The sequence below is a fragment of the Suricata suricatta genome, chromosome 12, assembly GCF_006229205.1.
Source record: "Suricata suricatta isolate VVHF042 chromosome 12, meerkat_22Aug2017_6uvM2_HiC, whole genome shotgun sequence".
NCBI classification, from domain to species: domain Eukaryota; kingdom Metazoa; phylum Chordata; class Mammalia; order Carnivora; family Herpestidae; genus Suricata; species Suricata suricatta.
The window spans coordinates 66,386,280-66,407,512 of NC_043711.1; the positions used below are offsets into that span (position 1 = coordinate 66,386,280).

The 21,233-nt window shown below is 37.9% G+C and overlaps 1 protein-coding gene across 1 annotated transcript in view; it reads right to left on the minus strand.

Annotated features, from left to right (window-relative positions):
- Positions 1-1,242: 1,242 nt before the first annotated feature.
- LOC115274014 (ADP-ribose glycohydrolase MACROD2-like) overlaps positions 1,243-21,233 on the minus strand; it is a 1,308,895-nt gene continuing 1,288,904 nt past the window's right edge. The window contains exons 13-15 of the mRNA XM_029917378.1: positions 9,285-9,362; positions 6,262-6,330; positions 1,243-1,326 (exon numbers count right to left, since the gene is read on the minus strand). Coding sequence (XP_029773238.1) covers positions 6,269-6,330; positions 9,285-9,362 — 140 coding nt within the window. The 3' untranslated portion in view covers positions 1,243-1,326; positions 6,262-6,268. The remainder of the gene's footprint in view (positions 1,327-6,261; positions 6,331-9,284; positions 9,363-21,233) is intronic.

Consider the following 21,233-nt stretch of genomic DNA (forward strand, 5'->3'; position numbering starts at 1 on the left):
GCAGGCTGTGGGAAGCAGGCCATTTTGCCTCGTGGGGGTTACTGTTCATGTGGGCTCTGGGATAGACATCTGTGACATCTTCTGATTTCCTCCTGGGCCCCTCAGCCCTTGTGCCCACTGTACCACTGGGATCTTGCCTTATTGATACTGCTGTTCCTCTTCAAGGTCATAATGGAGGGATTTCTGGGAGAGGGGATGAGCCATTGGAATAGTTTGGGATTTCGCACGAACAAACCAGACCATTTAAAAGTAAGCCAGAACTGCAAGCAAGACCTCAAACTGCCTCTGACTTCAATGAGCATCTTTCTGCAGGCTTGGGTAAAAACAAGAAGTTCTTTTATGAAAAGCATATGTTTCAAGTAGAGATTTCAGGTAGAACTTTTAATATTTATCAGCCTACATTTGGGGTCTGAATGCAGTGATCCCTTCTCTTAACTAAAACACTTAGAAAAGTGTCTTCCCTTACAACCATGTTGCAAAGAGTCCTCTCCCAGTGCTGCCTCTATGCTGAAGCACACAGTAAAGACCTCATGAACCTGGTGAGCTCTGCTGAAAGTCAGGGTCAAAGCAGGTACCTGCAGTCCTGGCTACAAAGGAAAAGACCCTGGAGTCTGCCAGGATCTGCTTTTGTTGTTATGTCTCTGCATTCTGCTGGGGATTAAATCCTGCTTCCACCTTCCTCATTAACCACATGGAACAGAATTGTACCTTGGGAATCCCTGAATAAAATATCATTTTCAATTCATTGCCCTTATCCTTTTCCAAGTGATTTCTGAGCATTTTGCCCATTTCCTAGCCTGCCTCCTTTGTCTGTGGACGATACTGATATTGGGCTTGATGACACCTGAAATTTAGCCTGCAGTTTATCAATCATCTTCTGTGTCTTTCTTTGAAGAAACCACAGTATTGACCAGCTTTGTGAAATAATCGAGAAAGCAGACAGGGGCCAGGCTACACATGTGAGTGTTACACAGTGCCACTGTGACCCTGGGAAAGGTCATGAGAGGAAGAAACATAAATTACAGGGATAGTGACTGAAGGATACATAACATGGGTCCCCTCACCAAATTAAAGGAAACTTTTTTCTTTCTTTTTTTTTTTTCCTTCTTTTTTTCAGGTAAACAGAACAAAATGCAGCTGGAGAAATTAGAGCAAAGGATTCCCTGTCCTTCCCTGGGAGTTGCCCCCCACCCCCCCAAAACCTCCCTCTTCCACAGCTAGCACTACTGTCTTTCTATACCCACCCCCCAGGGCCAGGAGAGGACTGCGATGCGGAGGAGTGTGATCTACTTCCATTTCTTTGTTCCTTTGCTTCATCTTGTGCCCCTGCCAAAGACAAGGAGAAACCATTTGTTAGATTAAAGATAATTCCATAGACTTAGCAAGGAATAGCTTTTTAACACAATCATTTAAATGTTTCTTACTCCTCAAACAATCCTAGGAATATCCTCTTTGACTATCAAAGAACTTTGGATATCTGAGCTGTGATTGCTGGGACAGGGTATCTTTAAAGAGCATTTAAATCACTGCTAGTAAATGTCTGCCACATTGATGACTTGCTTCTGCTAATGAGAACAATGAACTCAACTCTTCAAAGTAGTCTTTGAAGACCTAATCTTGCATTGCGGTGTCCTCCTTTCTTGGGTCCATTCATATGCTCGTATTTCCAGGGCTCCATACAGAAATAATAGTAACAATTCATGTAATGCAGATTTGCTAAAATTGTTGATGGCTATACCACTACTTGAGATCTTACTTACTAAGTCTCTTCTGTGTTCCCCACCTGAGAGAGAACTCTAAGAAGATACTGTGTTTTAGAAGAGTTGATATTTTTTATTTTTTTAATTTTAAATGGTGAGGTATAATCCATGTATGGGGAATCGCACAGATCTTAAGCATACTTCAATTGTTTTGAAAAACACACACATTTACCCTACACTGCTATCAAAATATAAAACATTTCCGGCACCCCAAAAGTACCTTTTCCAACTATCAACCCCACTCTCCTGGAACCAACAACCGATCTGATTTCTATCACTGTAAATTACTATGTCTCTACATGGAAGGACTGGAGCAGATGATCTCTGAGTTGATTTTCTATCTGGTGTCCTATGAATCTCTATAAAAAGTATTTTTTGAGGTGTGTATTGTAAATAAAAGCAATATCATGCTTGTTGCAAATGGTATTTAAAATAGCCAAAAGTAAATGAGAAAAAAAATTCTATATCATTCCTCCATTGACAATAATTTTTTTGGTTAATACTATGGAGTATTTCCTTATAGTGTTTTTCCATAACTCTCTGCACTTATATACACAATTATAAATTTTCATTTTAAAAATAAAAATTTCAAACATAAAGAAACTTAAACAGTATAACATACCTAGGATGTATTCCCTATCTAGATTTAATATGTGCTAATATTTTTCAAATTTTCTGCAATCTTTACTTTTCAAAAATAAAAGACTACAGGTAAATTAAAGATCATGACTTGAGCTGAAGTCAGATGCTTAACCTACTGAGCACCCCAAAATTAAAAAATTAAAATGGACATAAACAGTAATTTTGTTTTACCCTATTTTTAGTCACCCACTGATTATTATTATGAATTTATAGCCAATATATACTTTGATTTGCCTTTGTTTTTACCATTTTCCTTGGCTTACAATTGTTTCCTGCACCTTAATCTTTCCTCTGGGTATGCTAAAAATGGCAGTTACTATCTTCTTAAATGATAGTGAAACTAGTATGGAACTCTAAACTGACAATTGTTTTTATCCATTTTTTGAAAACAGAATTATTCCACTACCTTCTGAATTGAATTCTTGATGTTGGGAAGCCTGCTGTCCATGACACACTTATTTCTTTGTAGGTTAATGCTCCTATCTCTCTAATTGTTTCATTTGTTGTTGTTGTTGTTGTTGTCTCTGCCATTGTGCAATGCCTATCTATGGGTTTATTTTAAATATGTCCTACTTGTGACTTATTATTCTTCCTTGAACTTAAAACTCATGAGTTTTATCAATTCTGATAAATCCTCAGTCATCATCTTTCAGATGCTATCAGATACTTCTTTGTACTGAGCACAAACATCTTGGCCTTTTCCTTCGAGCCTTCATGTTTCTTTATATGTCATTCATATTACCAGCTGTCTGTTTGCTTTTTCAAATGGTTCCTAATTTTTCAGAGTGTTGCTCTTTTCTTACAGTTTTATATCTGATTTTTAAATCTTTTTTTGGTCATTTAAATGTACTTATTTTATAAGATCTTCAGAATTTTCTACTCTAAAATTATCATAGATCGAATCATTCTGTGTAAGTTTCTCCACTGATTCTCATTCATGGTGGGTCATTTCCTTTGTGTGTTTTGTAAGTCTTCAAATTATGAATTCATCTTCAGAGAATTTTTTTCTTTTGTAGGAATTCCAAGTGATACTTTCACATTTCAATGAGTTATTGATAGCAGGGATAGTACTGCCTATACTCAACTATTAAATTAATTTCTCATTCTCTGTTTTTCTGTGTGACTTTGGATGGCATAAATTTGTGTTTCAAATTCATGGTGTATTTATGTTTTCTACTTGTCATAGGCCTTTTTCCTTCCCCTATGGTACCCTTGGGCTAATGCAGGGCTCCTTGTTAACTTCTTGAGCTGGAAATCCCAGGTTTATTTAGGTAGAGTTACTCATTCTAACTTCTTACCTTGAGTGGCTCAAGGTCCTAGGTGGGCAGTAGGAACAAGGATCTAGTGATAGGGCCTATTTCTGCATCAACAATCAATCTGCAGCCCTTAGGGCTACTGTGTCTTCAGCTCACCACATTATTGCTTTGGATTTCAAATTCCTCTTTATGTCTGGCACCTTTGTTTTCATGTCAGTTGAGCTAGGTATTTAAACATTTTTTCTTATAATTTATTTCTCATTTTTAGACATTTGTATTAGGAGACATTACCCTACCTTTCCAATTACCTGTTGCTACATAACAAGCTACCCTAAAACTTCATGGCTAAAATATCATGGTTTATTATTTTTCATGATTCTAAGTCTGGCCTGGGCTCAGCTGCGCAGTTTATCTGTTCCAGGTGGTCGCCATTGGTGCCAGAACATCCACAATGGCCTCTCAGTAAGCAAGGATCCAGAATCTTTCTCCATGGGGCCTTCCTCATTCTATAGTAGTATTTGGGCTTCTTACAGGATGGTTGGATTTCAAGAGCAAGTATTCTGAGTGTAAAAGTGGAAGCTACAAGTCCTCTTAAAATGCTCTTTGGCAGCTGCCAAAGTCAGCCTGCCATGTTTCTCTAGAACCAAAGGTTCAGATTCTTTAACTACCTTTACATGACCTCAAATACCTCTTGAAAACTTATTTTTATATTGGCAGAGTGTTCTATTGATTTGCTGAGTCATTCCCCTATTGCCTTTTATGATACTCCTGATTCTTTACAATTATAAATTACACAACACAAAAATATTCTTGTATCATATCTTGAAACTCTGTAATTCTAATTTGATTTCACTATATTTCTTTAATTTCCTTCAATGTGTGATACACAGAACTAAAAGTTCCTTCATTCTTTTGAAGTGCCACATAACCTCTACAAATTCAGCTGTCAAAATATTTCTATGGGAATTATTAAAGTTTCTCAGGTCATACTGTTCTCTGTGGCAACTGTGTTCAGAAACTTGCTACTGTTTAGGAAGCAGTATGCTGTCATCAAATAACTTTATTCTGGGAACATCTGGAACTTCCACTGATCATCCATGTGACCCTGTGCAAGTCACTTTTTCTTTCTGGAACTGAGTTTCCTTAAACTAATATTGAACTTTAAGTTATGACAACTTACTGATTTGGGTAAAGATATTGATTCCTGTTCATGCTCAAGGAAAATATTTTGACATTAACCAAGAAAACATTGATCTGGATACTTTATTTAGATATTGATCACACTGGAATGTAATAGTGTCTGTAAGAAAAATTCTAGAAAGATGTCTATAGTTTGTTGGCAACAAAAGTTAAGGCAACCCTGAGGAATCTGCATTTAAATTGCTCAGTCTTAGCCTCACTTCATCACTTTTTAATGGAAACTTCTTACTGTATCATTTCTTCACCCTAACAGGATAATTTTAAATACATGAACAAGGTTTAAAAAAAGGAAAAATGTTTCTAAGACCATATTTGTATGAGTTTTATTTTTTTAGCGTTACTATACTATACATGTACAGCTAACACATTTGTATGTATTACACAAACACTATTATATTTAGTTTTAAATGATGTTCAAGACCATGATGGGAAGGACAAGTGCCTACTTTGATATATTCTCCAGTTTTTATTCTGCTGTGATGCTGGATCCCAAGTGGTGCAACATGATCTTCTGCATGAATGCAGAGACCTACTGAGAAGATGCCAGGGAGTATAGGACAGTGGTAAGAGGCAATGGTGTTAACACAATTGTGCCTTATGCTGGATGACACACAATCCATCTATTTCATGGGTTTTTTCCCCCACAGTTAGTATTTTCAGCTAGGAATCAGAATAATGAGCTTGACTTCTCTCATTCTTCTCACCAGCCCTTAAGAGATGGAAAAGGATTACAGACTGTTCATCATTTTAAATAAATTTCAGTCTCTAAGGATAGATGTAGAATGGTGGTTTGGAAAAACTCCTAAACACACAATTGCCGTGGATTATGATTTTCTTGGGGAGTCCTCCAAGGCTCATTCAACTCAACAAGCCCTGTGTAGATATACAGGTCCACAGGTAGCCATGTGACAGGATAGGATCCAAGTCAGCCTTCTTTCTGCCTAAATACACTCAAGTACCTTTCCACATTCTCCAGAGAAAGAGAGATATTTAGCATTATGCTTAAAAACTATTATTTAGTGGTAGTTGTTAAAAACAACTCCGCAGGTAGCTTCTGGAAAAGCAATGCTTCAGAATCAGCTTGGGGTTGCTGAAATAACTTGGTCCCACCAGGAGGCCAGGAGGTTAGATGGATGGAAGCATTTTTTCTTGTCAAACTCAGAAAACCAGGGAACTGAACATTTGAATATGTTATGGCTTATCTTTTTCCCCCTCAAAGCATGGTGAGCTTTAAGGGGTTATCCTTGCTCTTTCCACAATGTTATTTGGTGTACGGATTTTTAAAGTATAGCCTGAGTCACACTGTGGGACTTGGCAGAACCAAGGGAAATCCAATCTACACTTACAAACACTTCCCATGCTTGGTTTAATCAATTGAAAGTCCCACTACAGGGACAACTTACCTATTAGTTAATCTTCTTGCTGACTCTCTGTTGGGTCATTTACACTGTCAACCTGACTATTCATTTCAACTGTAACCAGACAGGAAAACAAAAAAGGTTAAATATTTATTAAACCCAAATCTCTTGAACCCCTTAAAATGGTCTGTGAGTCATTACATTTCTAATCTCCTATCTTGTACCTCTTTTCAGTTCATTTTCATTCACTCCAGATTTGGGGAATAATTCTTATAGATTTTTGCTGGCAGGGACCAGGGAGTGCAGAATTGCCTCTTACTGAAGTATAGAAGCTGAGCTGTCATTTTATACCATAGTTTTGGGTTGACATTTTGGGTGCATTTATTACCATCTTAAGGTAAACTCAAAGGCCGTAATAGATGTCTAAGAAAACAAAGCAAAACAGATTATTGACATGCAGAGAGGTGAGCAGCTCTCTCTAAAATGGCAATGTCAGTAGGCCTGTTTGGTTTGCTGTTTTCAAGTCTGAATTTTGAAACAGACCCTTTAAACTTGCCAAAGGGTGCAGCAGCAGCAGCAGCAGCAGTTACTATACAATAGAAAAGCAGAATCTCTTACCAGATTGCACAGCAATGGTAAAATGTGTGCTTTTACTGTACTGTGTGCTTTGTTCTGTGAGCATTTGCATAAAAACAGAATGCATAATCAAAGCCATTGTCCAGAAGTACTCCAGAGCAGTTGCTCTGGAAAACTTCAAGGGTCAGTAGTTTTAATTAAATGGATATTTTTTAAAGCATCAAAGCCCATATTATAAGCGGAGAGACAATATACAAATGGACAATGGCCAGACCATCTATAACAATATAACTGACTAAAAACCTCTGCAGCAACCAGCCTAGGCAATCCAACCGCAGCCGCTGTAGCGATCAGCTTAGGGTGGTCAGGACTTTGGACAGTGACTGCCAGCTCCACCATATTCTGGGCCAATATTCCAACACAGGACCAAACACGGAAAGCCAATCAATCACCCACTTGTAGGTAGCCTAAATCCAGCTGCCCCATGCATCGACCTCCAGTCAGAGGATGCTTGGAATCTTCTCTTTGGTTAACAGTAAATGTTTCTCACTTCCCTGCCTGCCTTTGAGTCGACCAACCCCACTGTGTTTTTTTTTTTTTTTTACCATAAAATGTGTCAAGTTTTATCCATGGATTTGTAGCCACATTGAAAGTTAAAAATACAAATGGCCTCCTCTCAAAGGCATCGTGAAAGAGATTGCCACATTTCATGCAGCATCTCCACGCCCTACACCCTTGCTATAGTAAGTTAAATAAGTAACCCCTGTTTGTTCTTGTTCAGGTAGTCGTCATCTACTGGCACGATAAATCAACAATCCAAAGCTCTTTTTCCTCAAACAGGAAAAGTTGATTAAATTAATAGTGGCAGATGCTGGTTTTCACACTCCAAGGAGGCTTGAAAGAGGAAATGACATTGAAGGGCATACCAACCAACCCTATCTGAAGGGAGAAGGTTTTAGAAGCAGGTCTCCATTCCACCTGCAAACTATCCTGGGTCTCTAATGATGTTTGAGCTTACTCTAAACCCCAGATATAAAGTGTGCAGACGCAGCAATGCTACCTATATGAGGAGAATAATACATGTACTTTCTATCCTGGTCTACAAAATTATTGTACCGCTGCCCATCACAGTGAGGTAGTGTGCTGAATAAAATGTAGGAGAGCATTCTTTCTCTGTTTCTTCCTCCAACCCAAGGGTCACTGGTTCCAAAACCTATTAACAAATGTTAATATGAAAAGCATCCCATGATCAAATAAATTTGGGAAAAGCAATGTTAGTGCATTTCTTTACAATTAAGACTTCTAAGAGCCTGTAATATGCATAATGAATCTCTGTGGACTAAAGCTTAGTATTTCTCACATTTATTTCCCTTTTATTCAATGAGCATTGCATGGGTCTGCCATTTTTCAGAACATTTTATGGAAAGAACTAGTAAAGAACCAGGTCTATAATGTCACAACCAGGCTGTGGCAGGTTTCATTCAACAGAGCATGACTAACATGTGGTAGCCTGTAATGGATCTGAGGTTGAAAAACATTCTCCTAGGTAATGCATACCTATGAGTGAAAAAAAAACCAGTTTGTATGGAAGGGTTTATAATTAAGGGAGGAAATTCAGGTGATGAAAAGCTTATAGTAGGGTGTAATACCTAGTGTAGAAAACTCTATTTAAAACCATTAAGTAATTTCTACTGGGGGCTGAGTTTTTCCCAACGTCATTATCAGCTCCAAGCAATTTGCTTTTTTCCTTTGGCTAAAATGACCCATATATACATGATATATATACATGGTTGATCATCAATGAATTCTAGTTCTTCTAAGCTCTCTGGGCCAGTGGAATCAAATATATATTAAATCATATATTCCCAAATAATTGTTTTTCTAATGCAAGTAATATTTCAAAGTGTTCCCAGCATCACTGTACAGGGATAAGGGCATATTCATATTCCTGAGGTTCAGAGTATTTAGATGCCTTCAGAATGAGATGTGAATAAAGGAATTTTTTTTGTAAACTGATTTCTAAGGTGCTTTTAATGATTCACTGTGTTTTTGGCCAAGCCATCTGAAGTAATACAGTGAGGTAAGGTGATGAAGGTCCAAGATAACCTTAGTCCAAACTCAAGCCAGGTCTCCCCTGAATCCCTGTAAAACAGGGATAACTTTGGGCAAGTACTTTTTGTGGAAGTAAGGGGTATTTCCATAAAGTTCACCAGCTGGACTTCAGTCCAGTTTACCCTTGGAATTACCCACTGTGGCTTACATATTATAAGCTATGATTAAACTGAGGCACATACTTTTCTAACAGCTAGCATCAGTTTTTTTGTAAGTCTCCCAATTTTATTAGTTCCTAGTAGAATATGGTTTTTGAACTTTACCTTGTTCTAACTGAATATATTTCTTCATAGCATAGATAGCTCCCTTAATCCTAGATTACACACAGAAAATGTGTCAGATTTGTAGCTTGCATGCACTCAAATAGCTCAGAACTTTACCATCAGGACTTGGAGAGTTTTCTGTGTAGCCAGAACCTTCGTTTTGTGCAGAAACACTGGGTGTGTTCTCGCCTTGAGCTGAAAGAAAGAAGATAGTCCTCGATTAATAGAGAATTAGAACATCCTGACTGCCAATTGTTCTGTCACTCTCCATTGCCCTCTTAAATTTAAAAATACTCCTGGGATTCAACTTCTTTTGCAAAAAAGGTTAAGGGAGAAAATAGTGGTTGAGTTGCTTGAATTCTTTAGTGCTATCATCTAAATTCTCTGTAATTTTTGAGATAATCCATACATACAAAATACAATTTTTCAAATTAAAAATCTGGTAGCATGAAAGCAGAGAAACTTGGTTTAATCAGAACAACCTACAATTTAAATTTAGAGAAATTTGTGTGCGTGTGCATGCGTGTGTGTGTGTGTGTGTGTGTGTGTGTGTTTGTAAATTTATGTAGCTTAACCTTTGAAGAGGGGGGAAAAACTGTTTTGCCTAAGGCATGCCTGAAAGCTGGAAGATTCATTCTTTTGGCATTGAGATTTTGTTTAAACACAAAATGAATGACTTAGATGCTTTCCTAGGAGACATTCTCAGATGATGCCATTTTGAATTGCTGAGAACCAAGTCTTTAGTTAATTTTTGTGGTGATTGATCTCTATTTGCACAGCTTCAGAGGGTGTGCATCCATTCAGCTGGTTGAAACTATATAACATGCTTAAATACAGTAGTAAGTGGATTGTTTCTTATTGTGAGAAATTTTCCAAATGGTCCGAAGGCCAATTATATCTCACCTCTATTATCTATTGTTTTTTCACAACTTGAAGACCAACAGTATTTAGAAATATAGATACAGATAAAAGTTTAGAAATTCATAATTTAAAATTTTTATTATTTAAATACTTTTTTCATTTTTTAAAATGTTTATTTATTTGTTATTTTTTAATAATAGTTTATTGTCCAATTGGTTTCCATATAACACCCAGTGCTTCTCCCCACAAGTGCCCCCCATGACCACCACCCCCCTCCCCTCTCCCCTTCCCCTTCAGCCCTTGGTTCCTTTTCAGTATTCAATAGTCTCTCATGGTTTGTGTCCCTGTTTGCACTGATGGGTCTAGCAAGAGAAACCTAACAGAGGGCCATAGGGAGGGGAGGGGGGAAAGAGAGTTGGGGAGAGAGAGGGACACAAACCATTAAATACTTTTTTAAAGCAGAAGGATGAGTTCATTTTCATTACATGAGTACTTACTGAGCACAGGGTATGTTAAATTTGGTGTGCCTATTGGTGAAGATGAATCAAGGATGGTGAAAATCCATTTTATAATCTCTTCTGAGGAAGGAATCTTGAAGGATAGAACTTGCACTCTTGGTAATGATTTACTGAAGCTGACAATCATGAAGTATGATTCAAAGTATGACCAATCTCTGAAACTTGGTGGTTAGGTGGTAGGGAGGTTAGTACTTCAAGACATATAAGACAAGCACAATGGGGGAAGGTGAAGAAAGCCACTTTCGATTTGAAGTCTAAAGTGCAGGGTTGTATAAGGAGAGATGCCAGATAAGCGTTTGCATCCAGTCCTGAGGGAGAGAATTATGACTAGACATGTCGAGTATATGGGAGATATCAATGTAGAAGTAACATTGATGAAATGAAGGTAGATGAGAGGAGTCATGAAAAGGATAACAGAAGAAAAAAAAAAGACCTTTAGATCCTAAGCCTTCAATATGAAAGTAACTGTGCCCACAACTTGTTTTCATTTGCTCCTTAGGGTGAGAATGGGAAAAGGAAAACAAAACTTGAACCTTCCATCTGGACTTAAAACCATATCATATCCTTTCTAATGCCACCAATTCTGGAAAGTGGGCCATTTTCAATTTCTCATCAACTCATGCCTTTAGGCACAATTACAGAAGAAATCACTGATGGATCTTTCTAAGCTGAGAGTAGGAAATCTTGGCTAATTATGCTTCAAAATAGAATAAGAAAAAATGAAAATATTCAACATTATATAAACATAATAAACTTCTGAATGGAAAAAATACCATAAGAAATGTTTAAAAGAAAAATGCTATAAATTGAGGGAAAATATTTATACCTTTTATCATAGACAAAGAGTTAATATCTTTAATATCTAAAATCCTTCTTAAAATAGAGATTAAGAAGATTAAAAACTGGGTAGAAATTTGAGCAAGAAATTTAACACAGTTCATAGAAAAAATAAAAATGGCCTTCAGTCATGTGAAAAGATGATTCACTTTGCTCATAATGAAAGAAATGCAAATTAAAATTACACTGAGAAGGGGATTTCAACCTAAGGTGAATTATCATGATGTAGACTAACCCTCCTACCAACAACAGCTAGAGTCACTGGAGAAATTATTTAAGAAACTATTTTCACTCACTAGAAAGCCATCAATGCACCACAAGCTCAAGGAGGTATAAAATCATGAGCCTGACATTCCACATGTGCCATGAAGTTGAACAGAGCCTCCAGATAGCTTATGACGCTTGGGGGAGGGGCAAAACTTGGAGATCAAGGCTAACCAAGGAAGAGGTGCCTAGAAAAGTACTTCAAGTTTTCTGTGGAGAAACCTGAAGGGTTATATTCTGGGGCCAATGATAAACTTGTTATAGTCCAGTTCTTAAAAAACTGAAGTCCAGGGGCACCTGGGTGACTCAGTTGGTTAAGCATTGAACTCTTGGTTTTGGCTCAAGTCATGATCTCACAATTTGTGTGACTGAGCTCCACATTGGGCTCCACATTGACAGCATGGAGCCTGCTTAGGATTCCCTCTGCCCTTTTCCCTTCAAAATAAATAAATAAACTTAAAAAAACCCCTGAAGTCCAAATTTTAAGCAATAAAATCCTGATTATATTGTAGTGCTCTATTCAATCTTACTGGCCTGTCAGAGGCAAAAACAAAAATAAATCCTTTCTGAAATGAGATAAAACCTCCCAGAGCCTCAAGCTATTGTTACAATTATTTACATAGTATCCATCAATTAATAAAAAATTACCTGGCATTCCAAAGGGACAAAAACAAATCACTGAAAACCAAGAGAATAGAACAACATATAGAGGCATGTTAGAGATCCAGATACTGTAGACATTTTAAAATAGTGATTAATGAGTCTAAGAATTAGATACCAGGAATGTGTCTACATGGCTCAGTCAGTTAAGTGTGTGACTCTTGATTTCTGCTCAGGTCATGATCTCACAGCTCACGAGATCGAGCCCTCCATCGGGTCCTGTGCTGACAGTGTGGAGCCTACTTGGGATTTTCTCTCTTCCTCTCTCTTTGCCTCTATCCCCCACCTCTCAAAATAAATAAACAATTTTGAAAAGAGAATCAGATGCCAGTTTGGCAAAGAAGTTTATAAGATATAACTAGATCTTATTTAACATGTCAGGTGTAAATTCTAGAACTGAAAAATATACTATAATTGAAGTTATTAAATCAGTGGGTGAATTTAGTAGCCATTAGACACAGCCAGAGAAGGGATTAGAAAACTGAAAGCTAGGTTAGCAGAAAATATAAAAAATGCAGATGAAAAATAGAAAAGAGATATTATATGTGTGATTGGGTCTATCCTTTGTGTAATGTGGCAAGAGCAACATTTAAGATATGATGGCTTACTTCCCCAAATTAATGGAAGATATCAAACCACTGTTCTAAAAGTGCTATGATCTCCAAGCAGAATTAATGCAAAGCAAATCTCACTCAGGCCAGTAAAACAGCTGAAAACTAAAATTAAAGAAAAATGTGAAATTATCTAGTGTATAAGGGCCATTGACATCAAAATAGCAACAATAGGACTTACAAGATGACTTCTTAGTCAAAATAACGGAAGGCAGAAGGAATGCAATGACATCTTCAAAGTGCTAAACAAAAGGTCACCAGTGCAAAGTTTCATGCTAAAAAAAGGGTCTTTCAAATTTGAATTTGAGACAAAACAATTTCAGGGAAAAAAATGGAATTTATTCAGGGATAAAAATGGTAGACCTGCACTAAAGGAATAGTTTTTACCATACTCAAAAATCAATTCAAGGTATATTTTAGAACTAAGTGTGGAAGGTGACTTGGAAAAAGACCTTCACATCATTAAACAAAAATTTCTTACACAGGAAAAATAAAGTAATAGCCATCAGGGAAAAGCCTGGCAATCTGGAAAACAATTAAATTAAAATCATTAATTTATCAAAATATTTGTACCTTTAAGAGAGTACAAAATAAGCCAGAGTGGAAGAAAATATTTGTGATGTATATCACTGACTCTTCTACTGACTATAAAAATAAATAAATATGCAAAATAACAGAAAAGAGAGAGGACCCAATAGAAAACAGGCAAGACACAAACAAATATGTCATAAGAGGATATCCTGTTAGTGACCTACTTTTTGAATGACTTTTACCAAATCTGAGTATTTAAAAGCCTTGGCTTTTCACTATTAAAATGACTACAGGGGCGCCTGGGTGGCTCAGTTGGTTAAGCCTCTGACTTCGGCTCAGGTCAGATCTCATGTTCCTTCGTGGGTTCGAACCCCATGTCAGGCTCTGTGCTGACAGCTCAGAGCCTGAAGCCTGCTTCCGGTTCTGTGTCTCCTTCTGTCTCTCCCCCTCCCCTTCTCATGCTCTGTCTCTCTCTGTATCAAAAATAATAAATAAAACATTAAAAAATTTAAAATGACTACAGAATGTTCTAACTCCTTGTCTAACTTATAAAATGTTCTAACTCCTTGTCTATCCCTCGGGGACACCATCAGAACTAATGAACACATAACAATATTGTTATTTTTTTTTTATAAGAAATGATTACTATGAAAGGGAAATTAATTGACCTGACACTAAGCATTACTTTCTTGACTTTATCCTTGGGGTTGTTGTTTGTAATGGAATCTAAAAGTACCTGTAGCTGATTCTTCCATGAAATCTCTTTCAAGGTCATTTCTATCAATGATAATATCCTTGGGGAGATTACTATGGAGAAACCCTTATGGCATCATGGAGATCTTTTTATCTAATAAGTAGGATACTAGTCAGTCAAACAATGCTCACTGGAAATGAAGGAGCATACAAAACACTTTTAAGAACTGAGTGAGAGATGAAGGAAGAATTGAAGAAAGCAAAATACCAAAGGCAGATAAGAACATAGTAAACACTTTAGATGCTTGCCTTATGTTTTGTCTTTTCAACCTTATTATTTTGTAATACAAAATATTCATATGAGATATTTCAGGTTATGTCACATCAGCACAGATTAGCATGAGATGTGGTGGCAGGTTTGAGATCCATGATACAGAGAGATAAAAAAAGAAATCAAAGTTGTAGCTCTATATATTGCTGCATTCCAAAGCAGACACAGGCATCATTTGCCAGATCTGCATCCAAAGACACGAAAGGTATGTTTGACATGCATTATTAAATTTTTAAATACCAAGAACAAGCACAGAATGTGCATAAGGTAGGGATATATGACTGTGCAGTGAATGGTGCATGAGCACACACACACATATGCACGTGCATGCATGATGTATTTGGAAAGAGGGAGAGGAATGACAGACATTTGTTACTCTGACATGTGTGTGGCGTGAAACTGGTATTATCCTAACAGCTTCTACCCTGCTGGGCAATGCGACTGAGTGCCCAGAGAAATGAGTCCATTTCATATAGAGGACAGAATGTGATCAAAACAAAAATTGCTTCTACAGCTTGTTTATTCCAGTTTGCCTGTCCCTCCCCCTATTTTGATTGCTATTGCTTAGAACACAAACAAAAGGTACATTTCAGGGCTCCTAGCAGGAGATGAAAGATGCTAAAATAGAAAGTGTCTGGGACATTCAGTACCTTTTTCATTTTCCATCACCAACAGCAACTGTCCTCCTAAAAGCCTTGATTATGGTAACCTTTTGTAGGTCAGTTGTTTTACACAAAAGATAATAAATTAATCAAGTCTCATCATATGGAAAAGATGTTAAGATACACACAGATTAATCAGATTTTTAATACATGAACATGGAGAGGTTTTGGAGGATCCTCTAACATTTTCTTTTGAGATTTGTGTTGACAATAAATTCCATGCAACAAATAGAATGGTAGATAATTATTTCTCAGATTATATGGTTGCATAAGTGTCATGACAGCCATAGTGAACAGGACCTGTCTGGATTTAAAGTGGTATTGATCTGGGGCACCTGGGTGGCTCAGTTGGTTAAGTGTCCGACTTTGGCTCAGGTCATGATCTCAGGGTTTGTGAATTAGAGCCTAGCATTGGGTTCTGTGCTGACAGCTTGGAGCCTACAGCCTGCTTCAGATTCTGTGTCTATCCCTCTTCTGCTTGTGCTCTGTCTCTCTCTCTCTCTTTCTCAAAAGTAAATAAACATTAAAAAAATAATAAAGTGGAATTGACCCAAATTAAAGTGCTATTCTTGAACCATCTTGGCAATTTCCCTTATCTATCTTTCAATTTCACTGTTGTTTTTTTTTTTTTTAACATTTTTTAATGTTTATTTATTTTGGAGAGAGAGAGAGAGAGAGAGAGAGAGAGAGAGAGAGAAAGAGAGAGAGAGAGACTGAGCACAAGCAGGGGAGGGGCAGAAAGAGAGGAAGACATAGAATCTGAAGCAGGCTCCAGGCTCTGAACTGTCAGCACAGAGCCTGATCGATGCGGGGCTCAAACTCACAGACCGCAAGATCATGACCTGAGCAGAAGTGGGACACTCAACCGACTGAGTCACCCAGGTACCCCATCAACTTCACTGTTAATGTAGTGGATTAGATAATTATTCAGAAATCTTTACTTCCTATCTTCTAACATCATGGGCGTCTCCCTCACTGTCCCTTGACATTGGACTTGGCCATGGAATTTGCTTTGGCCGATGGGATATGAGAGGTGAGTCAAACAGAGGGTTGAAATATACTTATACTGTTGGAGCTTGGCCTCTTGTACTCCTGCCTTTTACCCCAAGAAGAATATGCTTTAGGGAACAGCTGATCCAAGGAGAATAAGAGAGGGTGCATGGCCTAACCAGTCCTTCCTTACCCTGACTAATGTAGTTGATTCTCATATCCATGAGCAAAAAAATAGCTAATTATTGTTCTAAGCCCATGAGACTGAAGATGACTTGTTATACCGCATTATTGTGGCAATAGCTACCACTCTTAATAATACATTTTTAATTGACTCAGTCCTGACATTGCTTCTGAATTTTGTCCCATAGCATTCATAGCTATAAAATCAGGAGTTTGATTTGTGCCTAATTTTTTAACATATGTTAATTTTTAGTTAATCTACTTACTAATGTTAATGAATTAATTTGTTAAAGATATATTCTTGTGAGGAGATTTCTGTACTGACTCTTTGGGATATGGTCTGCCCATTAGATCATCAATTCAGTTTTCCCTTCATTTTAGGGAAATGTTGACTTCTAAATTCTAGGGATACCAGCTGTCCACACATAGAGCAAATTATTCCTTATATTATATTATGTATATATTATTTTTTCTCAAATTGTTTTAGAGTTTCTGCGTTCTTTTTCACTGTAAAAATCTTCAGTCTTTTTTTTTTTTTCTTTGTCAGTGGTTAGGTCTTTGCTGTTCTTAATCGATTTATTTTGCTAATGGTTGAAAATACGTCTCCTTTGTTCTTACACTTCAGATCCTTATGTCGTTTTATCACCTTAACTTCAAGATCTTTAATGTTCTTTGGAAGTTCTTTTATAGCTCTTGTAAGGAATTTTAATCTTTGTCTGGAGTTGTTTTCTTATACAATCGTTTCTTCATCTATATTTTGCTGGCTTGCATGCTCTCTGGTTTCCTTCCTTCCTCCTCTCCGTCATGGCTTCTCAGTGCTTTGAGGGCAAAATTTGTGACATGTATCCATTAGCGTGCTTCTTTCTCAAGGTATCTGTGGACTGTTGGTCCTCCAGGGACTACCTAGAAGAGTGTTTTCTTTTGAACACTTTCTTTAGGAGGGGTAACACATTTACTACATTTGTTGTACTGGATTTCTCAGCAAGAGAGAGAGAGACAGACAGATTATCTTTGAGTTTCTTTACTCTCTTTTGTTGTTGCGATTTTGTTGTTGTTGTTTGTTTTGGTCTCAGCCTCCCAATCGAGGGAATAAATAAACTCCACAAGAACTGTATGCAGACTCTTCAGGTAGGGGGAGTCCTTTTCCATGGAGGCTTCATCAGGGCTTCTCAAACACCTCCACCCCTGCCTCCTGCACACTCCAAAGATCTTGCCTTATTGATTTTCTCTTTTGTTTTCCATTTGGTGAAATTCCTGAGTTTTGCTAGTGGTAATTAGTTCTAGGCATTTGTTATTGGTTTGCTTTTCCTTTCCATTTTCCTCTCAGCAGGTGATAACTGGAATGGAGAATTACAGAGGTTTTTCCTGTCTCTTTGGGGAAGGAAGAAATAAAAAGTGCTAAGGGCTGACTATATAGTTTTGTGGAGATTTCCTAGGGCTGCTCCTCTCCCAGTTGGGGAGGTAAATGGAGGCTAGTCAGATCCTATTCAGGGTTATTTCTGAGCCTGGTAGATTTAAGGGGTAAACTGGGGCAACACCAGGTTCATGCTTTCAACATTTCTGGAGATATATCTTTTCTTTTGCTGGCCACCAGCCCATTATTTTGTCTGATTACTGTTTTTGTTGATGTTCTATGATTCCTTATTTTACTTATCTCATCTCCCTGCAAATTGTTAAGTTTGGGGGAGAGTAAGGTTTGAAATATAACTTCACCCCATCATCTTAAACCCAAGACCAGGTGCACAGACTGCTTTGATTTGTATGACTGAGTTTCCCCTACATGTGTCACATACAGTTGACCTTGTCAGTAGCTGGTTTTTGAAATATTTATCAAATGATAGTTCCGATTATAGACTTGATGAATACAGTCTGAAAGTTTTTGTCTCCTTTCCCCCTAATTCGTATGTTCGAGTTCTAATCTCCAATGCAATTTTATTTGGAGATAGGGTCTTTATGAAGCTAACTGAGGTTAAATGAGGTCCTAATGGTGTGGCCATAATTTGCTAGGATTGTGGCCTTATAAGAAGGCACATGTCTGTGCCATGTGAGGATACAGTGAGAAGGAGGCCATCTACAGGCCAGCAAAAGAGCTCCCAACAGAAACCAAATTCGCCAGCACCTTGAACTTGGACTTCCCAGCCTCTAGAGATCTAAGAAAATTAATCCATTATTTATCTATGGTACTTTGTTATGGTAGTCTGATCAGACTGATGTACTTGATTTATATTTAGTTCATACTTCTTTGGGATAAAGGCATAATTGTAAACAATCTGTTCCCCACCCAGTCTACTTTCTCCCAAAAACGTCAGTGCTAAAACTGCTACTTGACCACCTCTCTTGATCACTTGGGCTAACACTGTAGACACACGCTCATGGCTCCCTCTCCAAAACCAAATAATTATTAAGCTGACAGGATCATGCAGGTGAGAAATTCACATGTTCCTACAAGACACCCTTTCCAAGGCAACACACTTCTTATATTAATTGGGAATATTCTACCTAAAGAAAATCAGAAGCTGTCTTTAGTAGGAGATGAAAGGCAGTGGCAGTAGCTGGGTGTGGGCATGAGATCATAATGTCTATAAATTCTCTTATGTTACCAGATGATATGCCTCCAAACTCATCCTTTGAGAATGGTTTGGAAATGCATTATTGGTAATTGTCCAAATAACTACAGAAGAGAAAAATAGTTAGGAAACAAAGCAAAAAAAAAAAAGGCCACTAGATATTTCAGGGCCTACCATGGGTTAGGAGGCAAAATGAATGAGGCATAAGGCTGCCTTCATGGAGTTTACAACCTACCTGAGACACACACACACACACACACACACACACACACACACAGAGTTAACTGCTCACAAGCTAAATGACATTATTACCAAGAACTGCAGAGGCACAAAGGAGAGAATGACTCACCTTTTCTGAAAGGGGTAATGAAAAATCTTGGAGGACAAGGAGATAGCATTTAAGCTGGAGCCAAATGTTGGAGTCCATTTCAAATGTTTTGCAACAGTGCTAAGCATTGGGCTAGGTAGAAATATCTCCCGTCTGTAAAACATCTGAAAGACTCAGCTTTTCACATCTTCAGCCAGACTACCTTGGGCCTGGCTCTTTTTACTCTTCCTCCATTTCCCCTGCTGGTTGTGCTGCTCCCACAAAATCTAAAATGCAATCCAAGTTCCTCCGTACATGATCACAACCACGGGACGCTTCCCAAGTGTAGTCACATTTGGCTTAACTGGGCTAGATGCTGATCACATTCTACCTGTCTGTCTTTTTCTTTCCCTTTTCCAGGCCCTAATTAGGCATCTAATTCTCATTCAGCCTCATTATGCATTCCCCACCCCCTCCAGGGCCTGCCAGGGATGGTGACTACAAGGAGGCCCCTCTCAGCTGGGGGCTGCCAGCGTTGGTCTCAGATCAGGGTCTTTCCAGCAAGAATAATACACACTGGGTGTCTCTCAAACTCCCCCCCACACCATCACACATCCTTTGTGGCTTTTGTTTCTCTACAGCAACCAGATAAATCTGCACACAGCAGGCTCCTAGTGAACACAGAGATATGTATTTTTTCCAGAGGAGTCTCTTGATTCCTTTACTCTAATAGGGTTTTAACTATGTAAGGAGCCACAGTGGGGCAGCTTTGGGCTTTTCAATGGTTCTTTATGTAAAATCTTTCATAAAGAAGGAACTTACTGCTGGCAATAACCAAAGCTGGATTCTCAGAAACTTCATCATACACTTAAGGCTCCTGAAAGAAAGTGCCTTTGATGGCTTTGGTTGCAACCCTACACAATTAAGTATATAGCTTTTTAGTTAAAGGATAATTTAATCCTATACACCCTTAATTATAGACTCCTTAATTATTTCCACTAGATTTTGCCCTTTTTGTATGTTACATTTTCCTAAATAGCACAATTTATTCTGAACATTTAATAAGACCTAGTGCATCACCTTTGTTCATGACCAAAGTACTAGAAATCTACACCCAGGAAGAAAGCTGCATCCAAGAAATAACTAGAAGATTTACAGAAGCACCAGAGGATGGTTATCATAGGGCTCTGAACTGTTCAGCTCTGCTACAATAATTCCATTTCTGGTCTTGGCCCCTCAACACCAAGTCTTTTTTAAGCTTTAGAAAAGAAAAAAAGATACAATTTTTCCTAGTAGGAAAAGTTTTCAAACACACCTGGTATTAAACTCAAACCCATTTTCCATTCAGCTTTTCTTTACAAAGCCCTATCACAGATACCTGGATCTTAACCTTGGAATGTATTTGGATTTAACCATTTTGATGCCTTCTGAGAGTTTATCACTTCCAGAGCGTACACACACACACACACACACACACACACACACACACACTCACACAAACACAGCCTGAAAAGACTGTCGAGGCCACATACACTAAATATGTAATTAAATATGTAACTTCTATTAAGTTCCACCAGAAGCATTTTACTAAAGACAATTCAAAGTTACCTCTGAGAAGTTGATGTTATGTTTGTCAACCTCTTCTGTTTAGGGGCTTTATTCCCCTTTTAGGTTATAGGTCTATTATTTCTTGTTGTCTGAATGGGAATGCTTTTCTCCAGAAATAAAAAAAAAGATGCTTGATCATATTCCAGTCCAATCAAACCCTTTCACAGATGTGGTCACTGGGCTTTGAGTAAGTGCACTGTTGGCCCAGGCCCCCCAGTGATGAGGTTGGAACTAAAAGGTCTCCTAACTCCACTCCTGGGCTGTTGCTAATACTTTGCCCAACACCAGTGATAGTAGTGAGAAAGTTGAAATATGACTGCAGTTTGGGATGGTTGGGATGCCTTTCACATTCCTAAGATGGCTTGAGCGGGGGAAGGTAGCACAAAATTATTCACAATGAAAAGAGTAGGTCCCTGTCTAATTCCAGGGACTTCTCTGTGGTC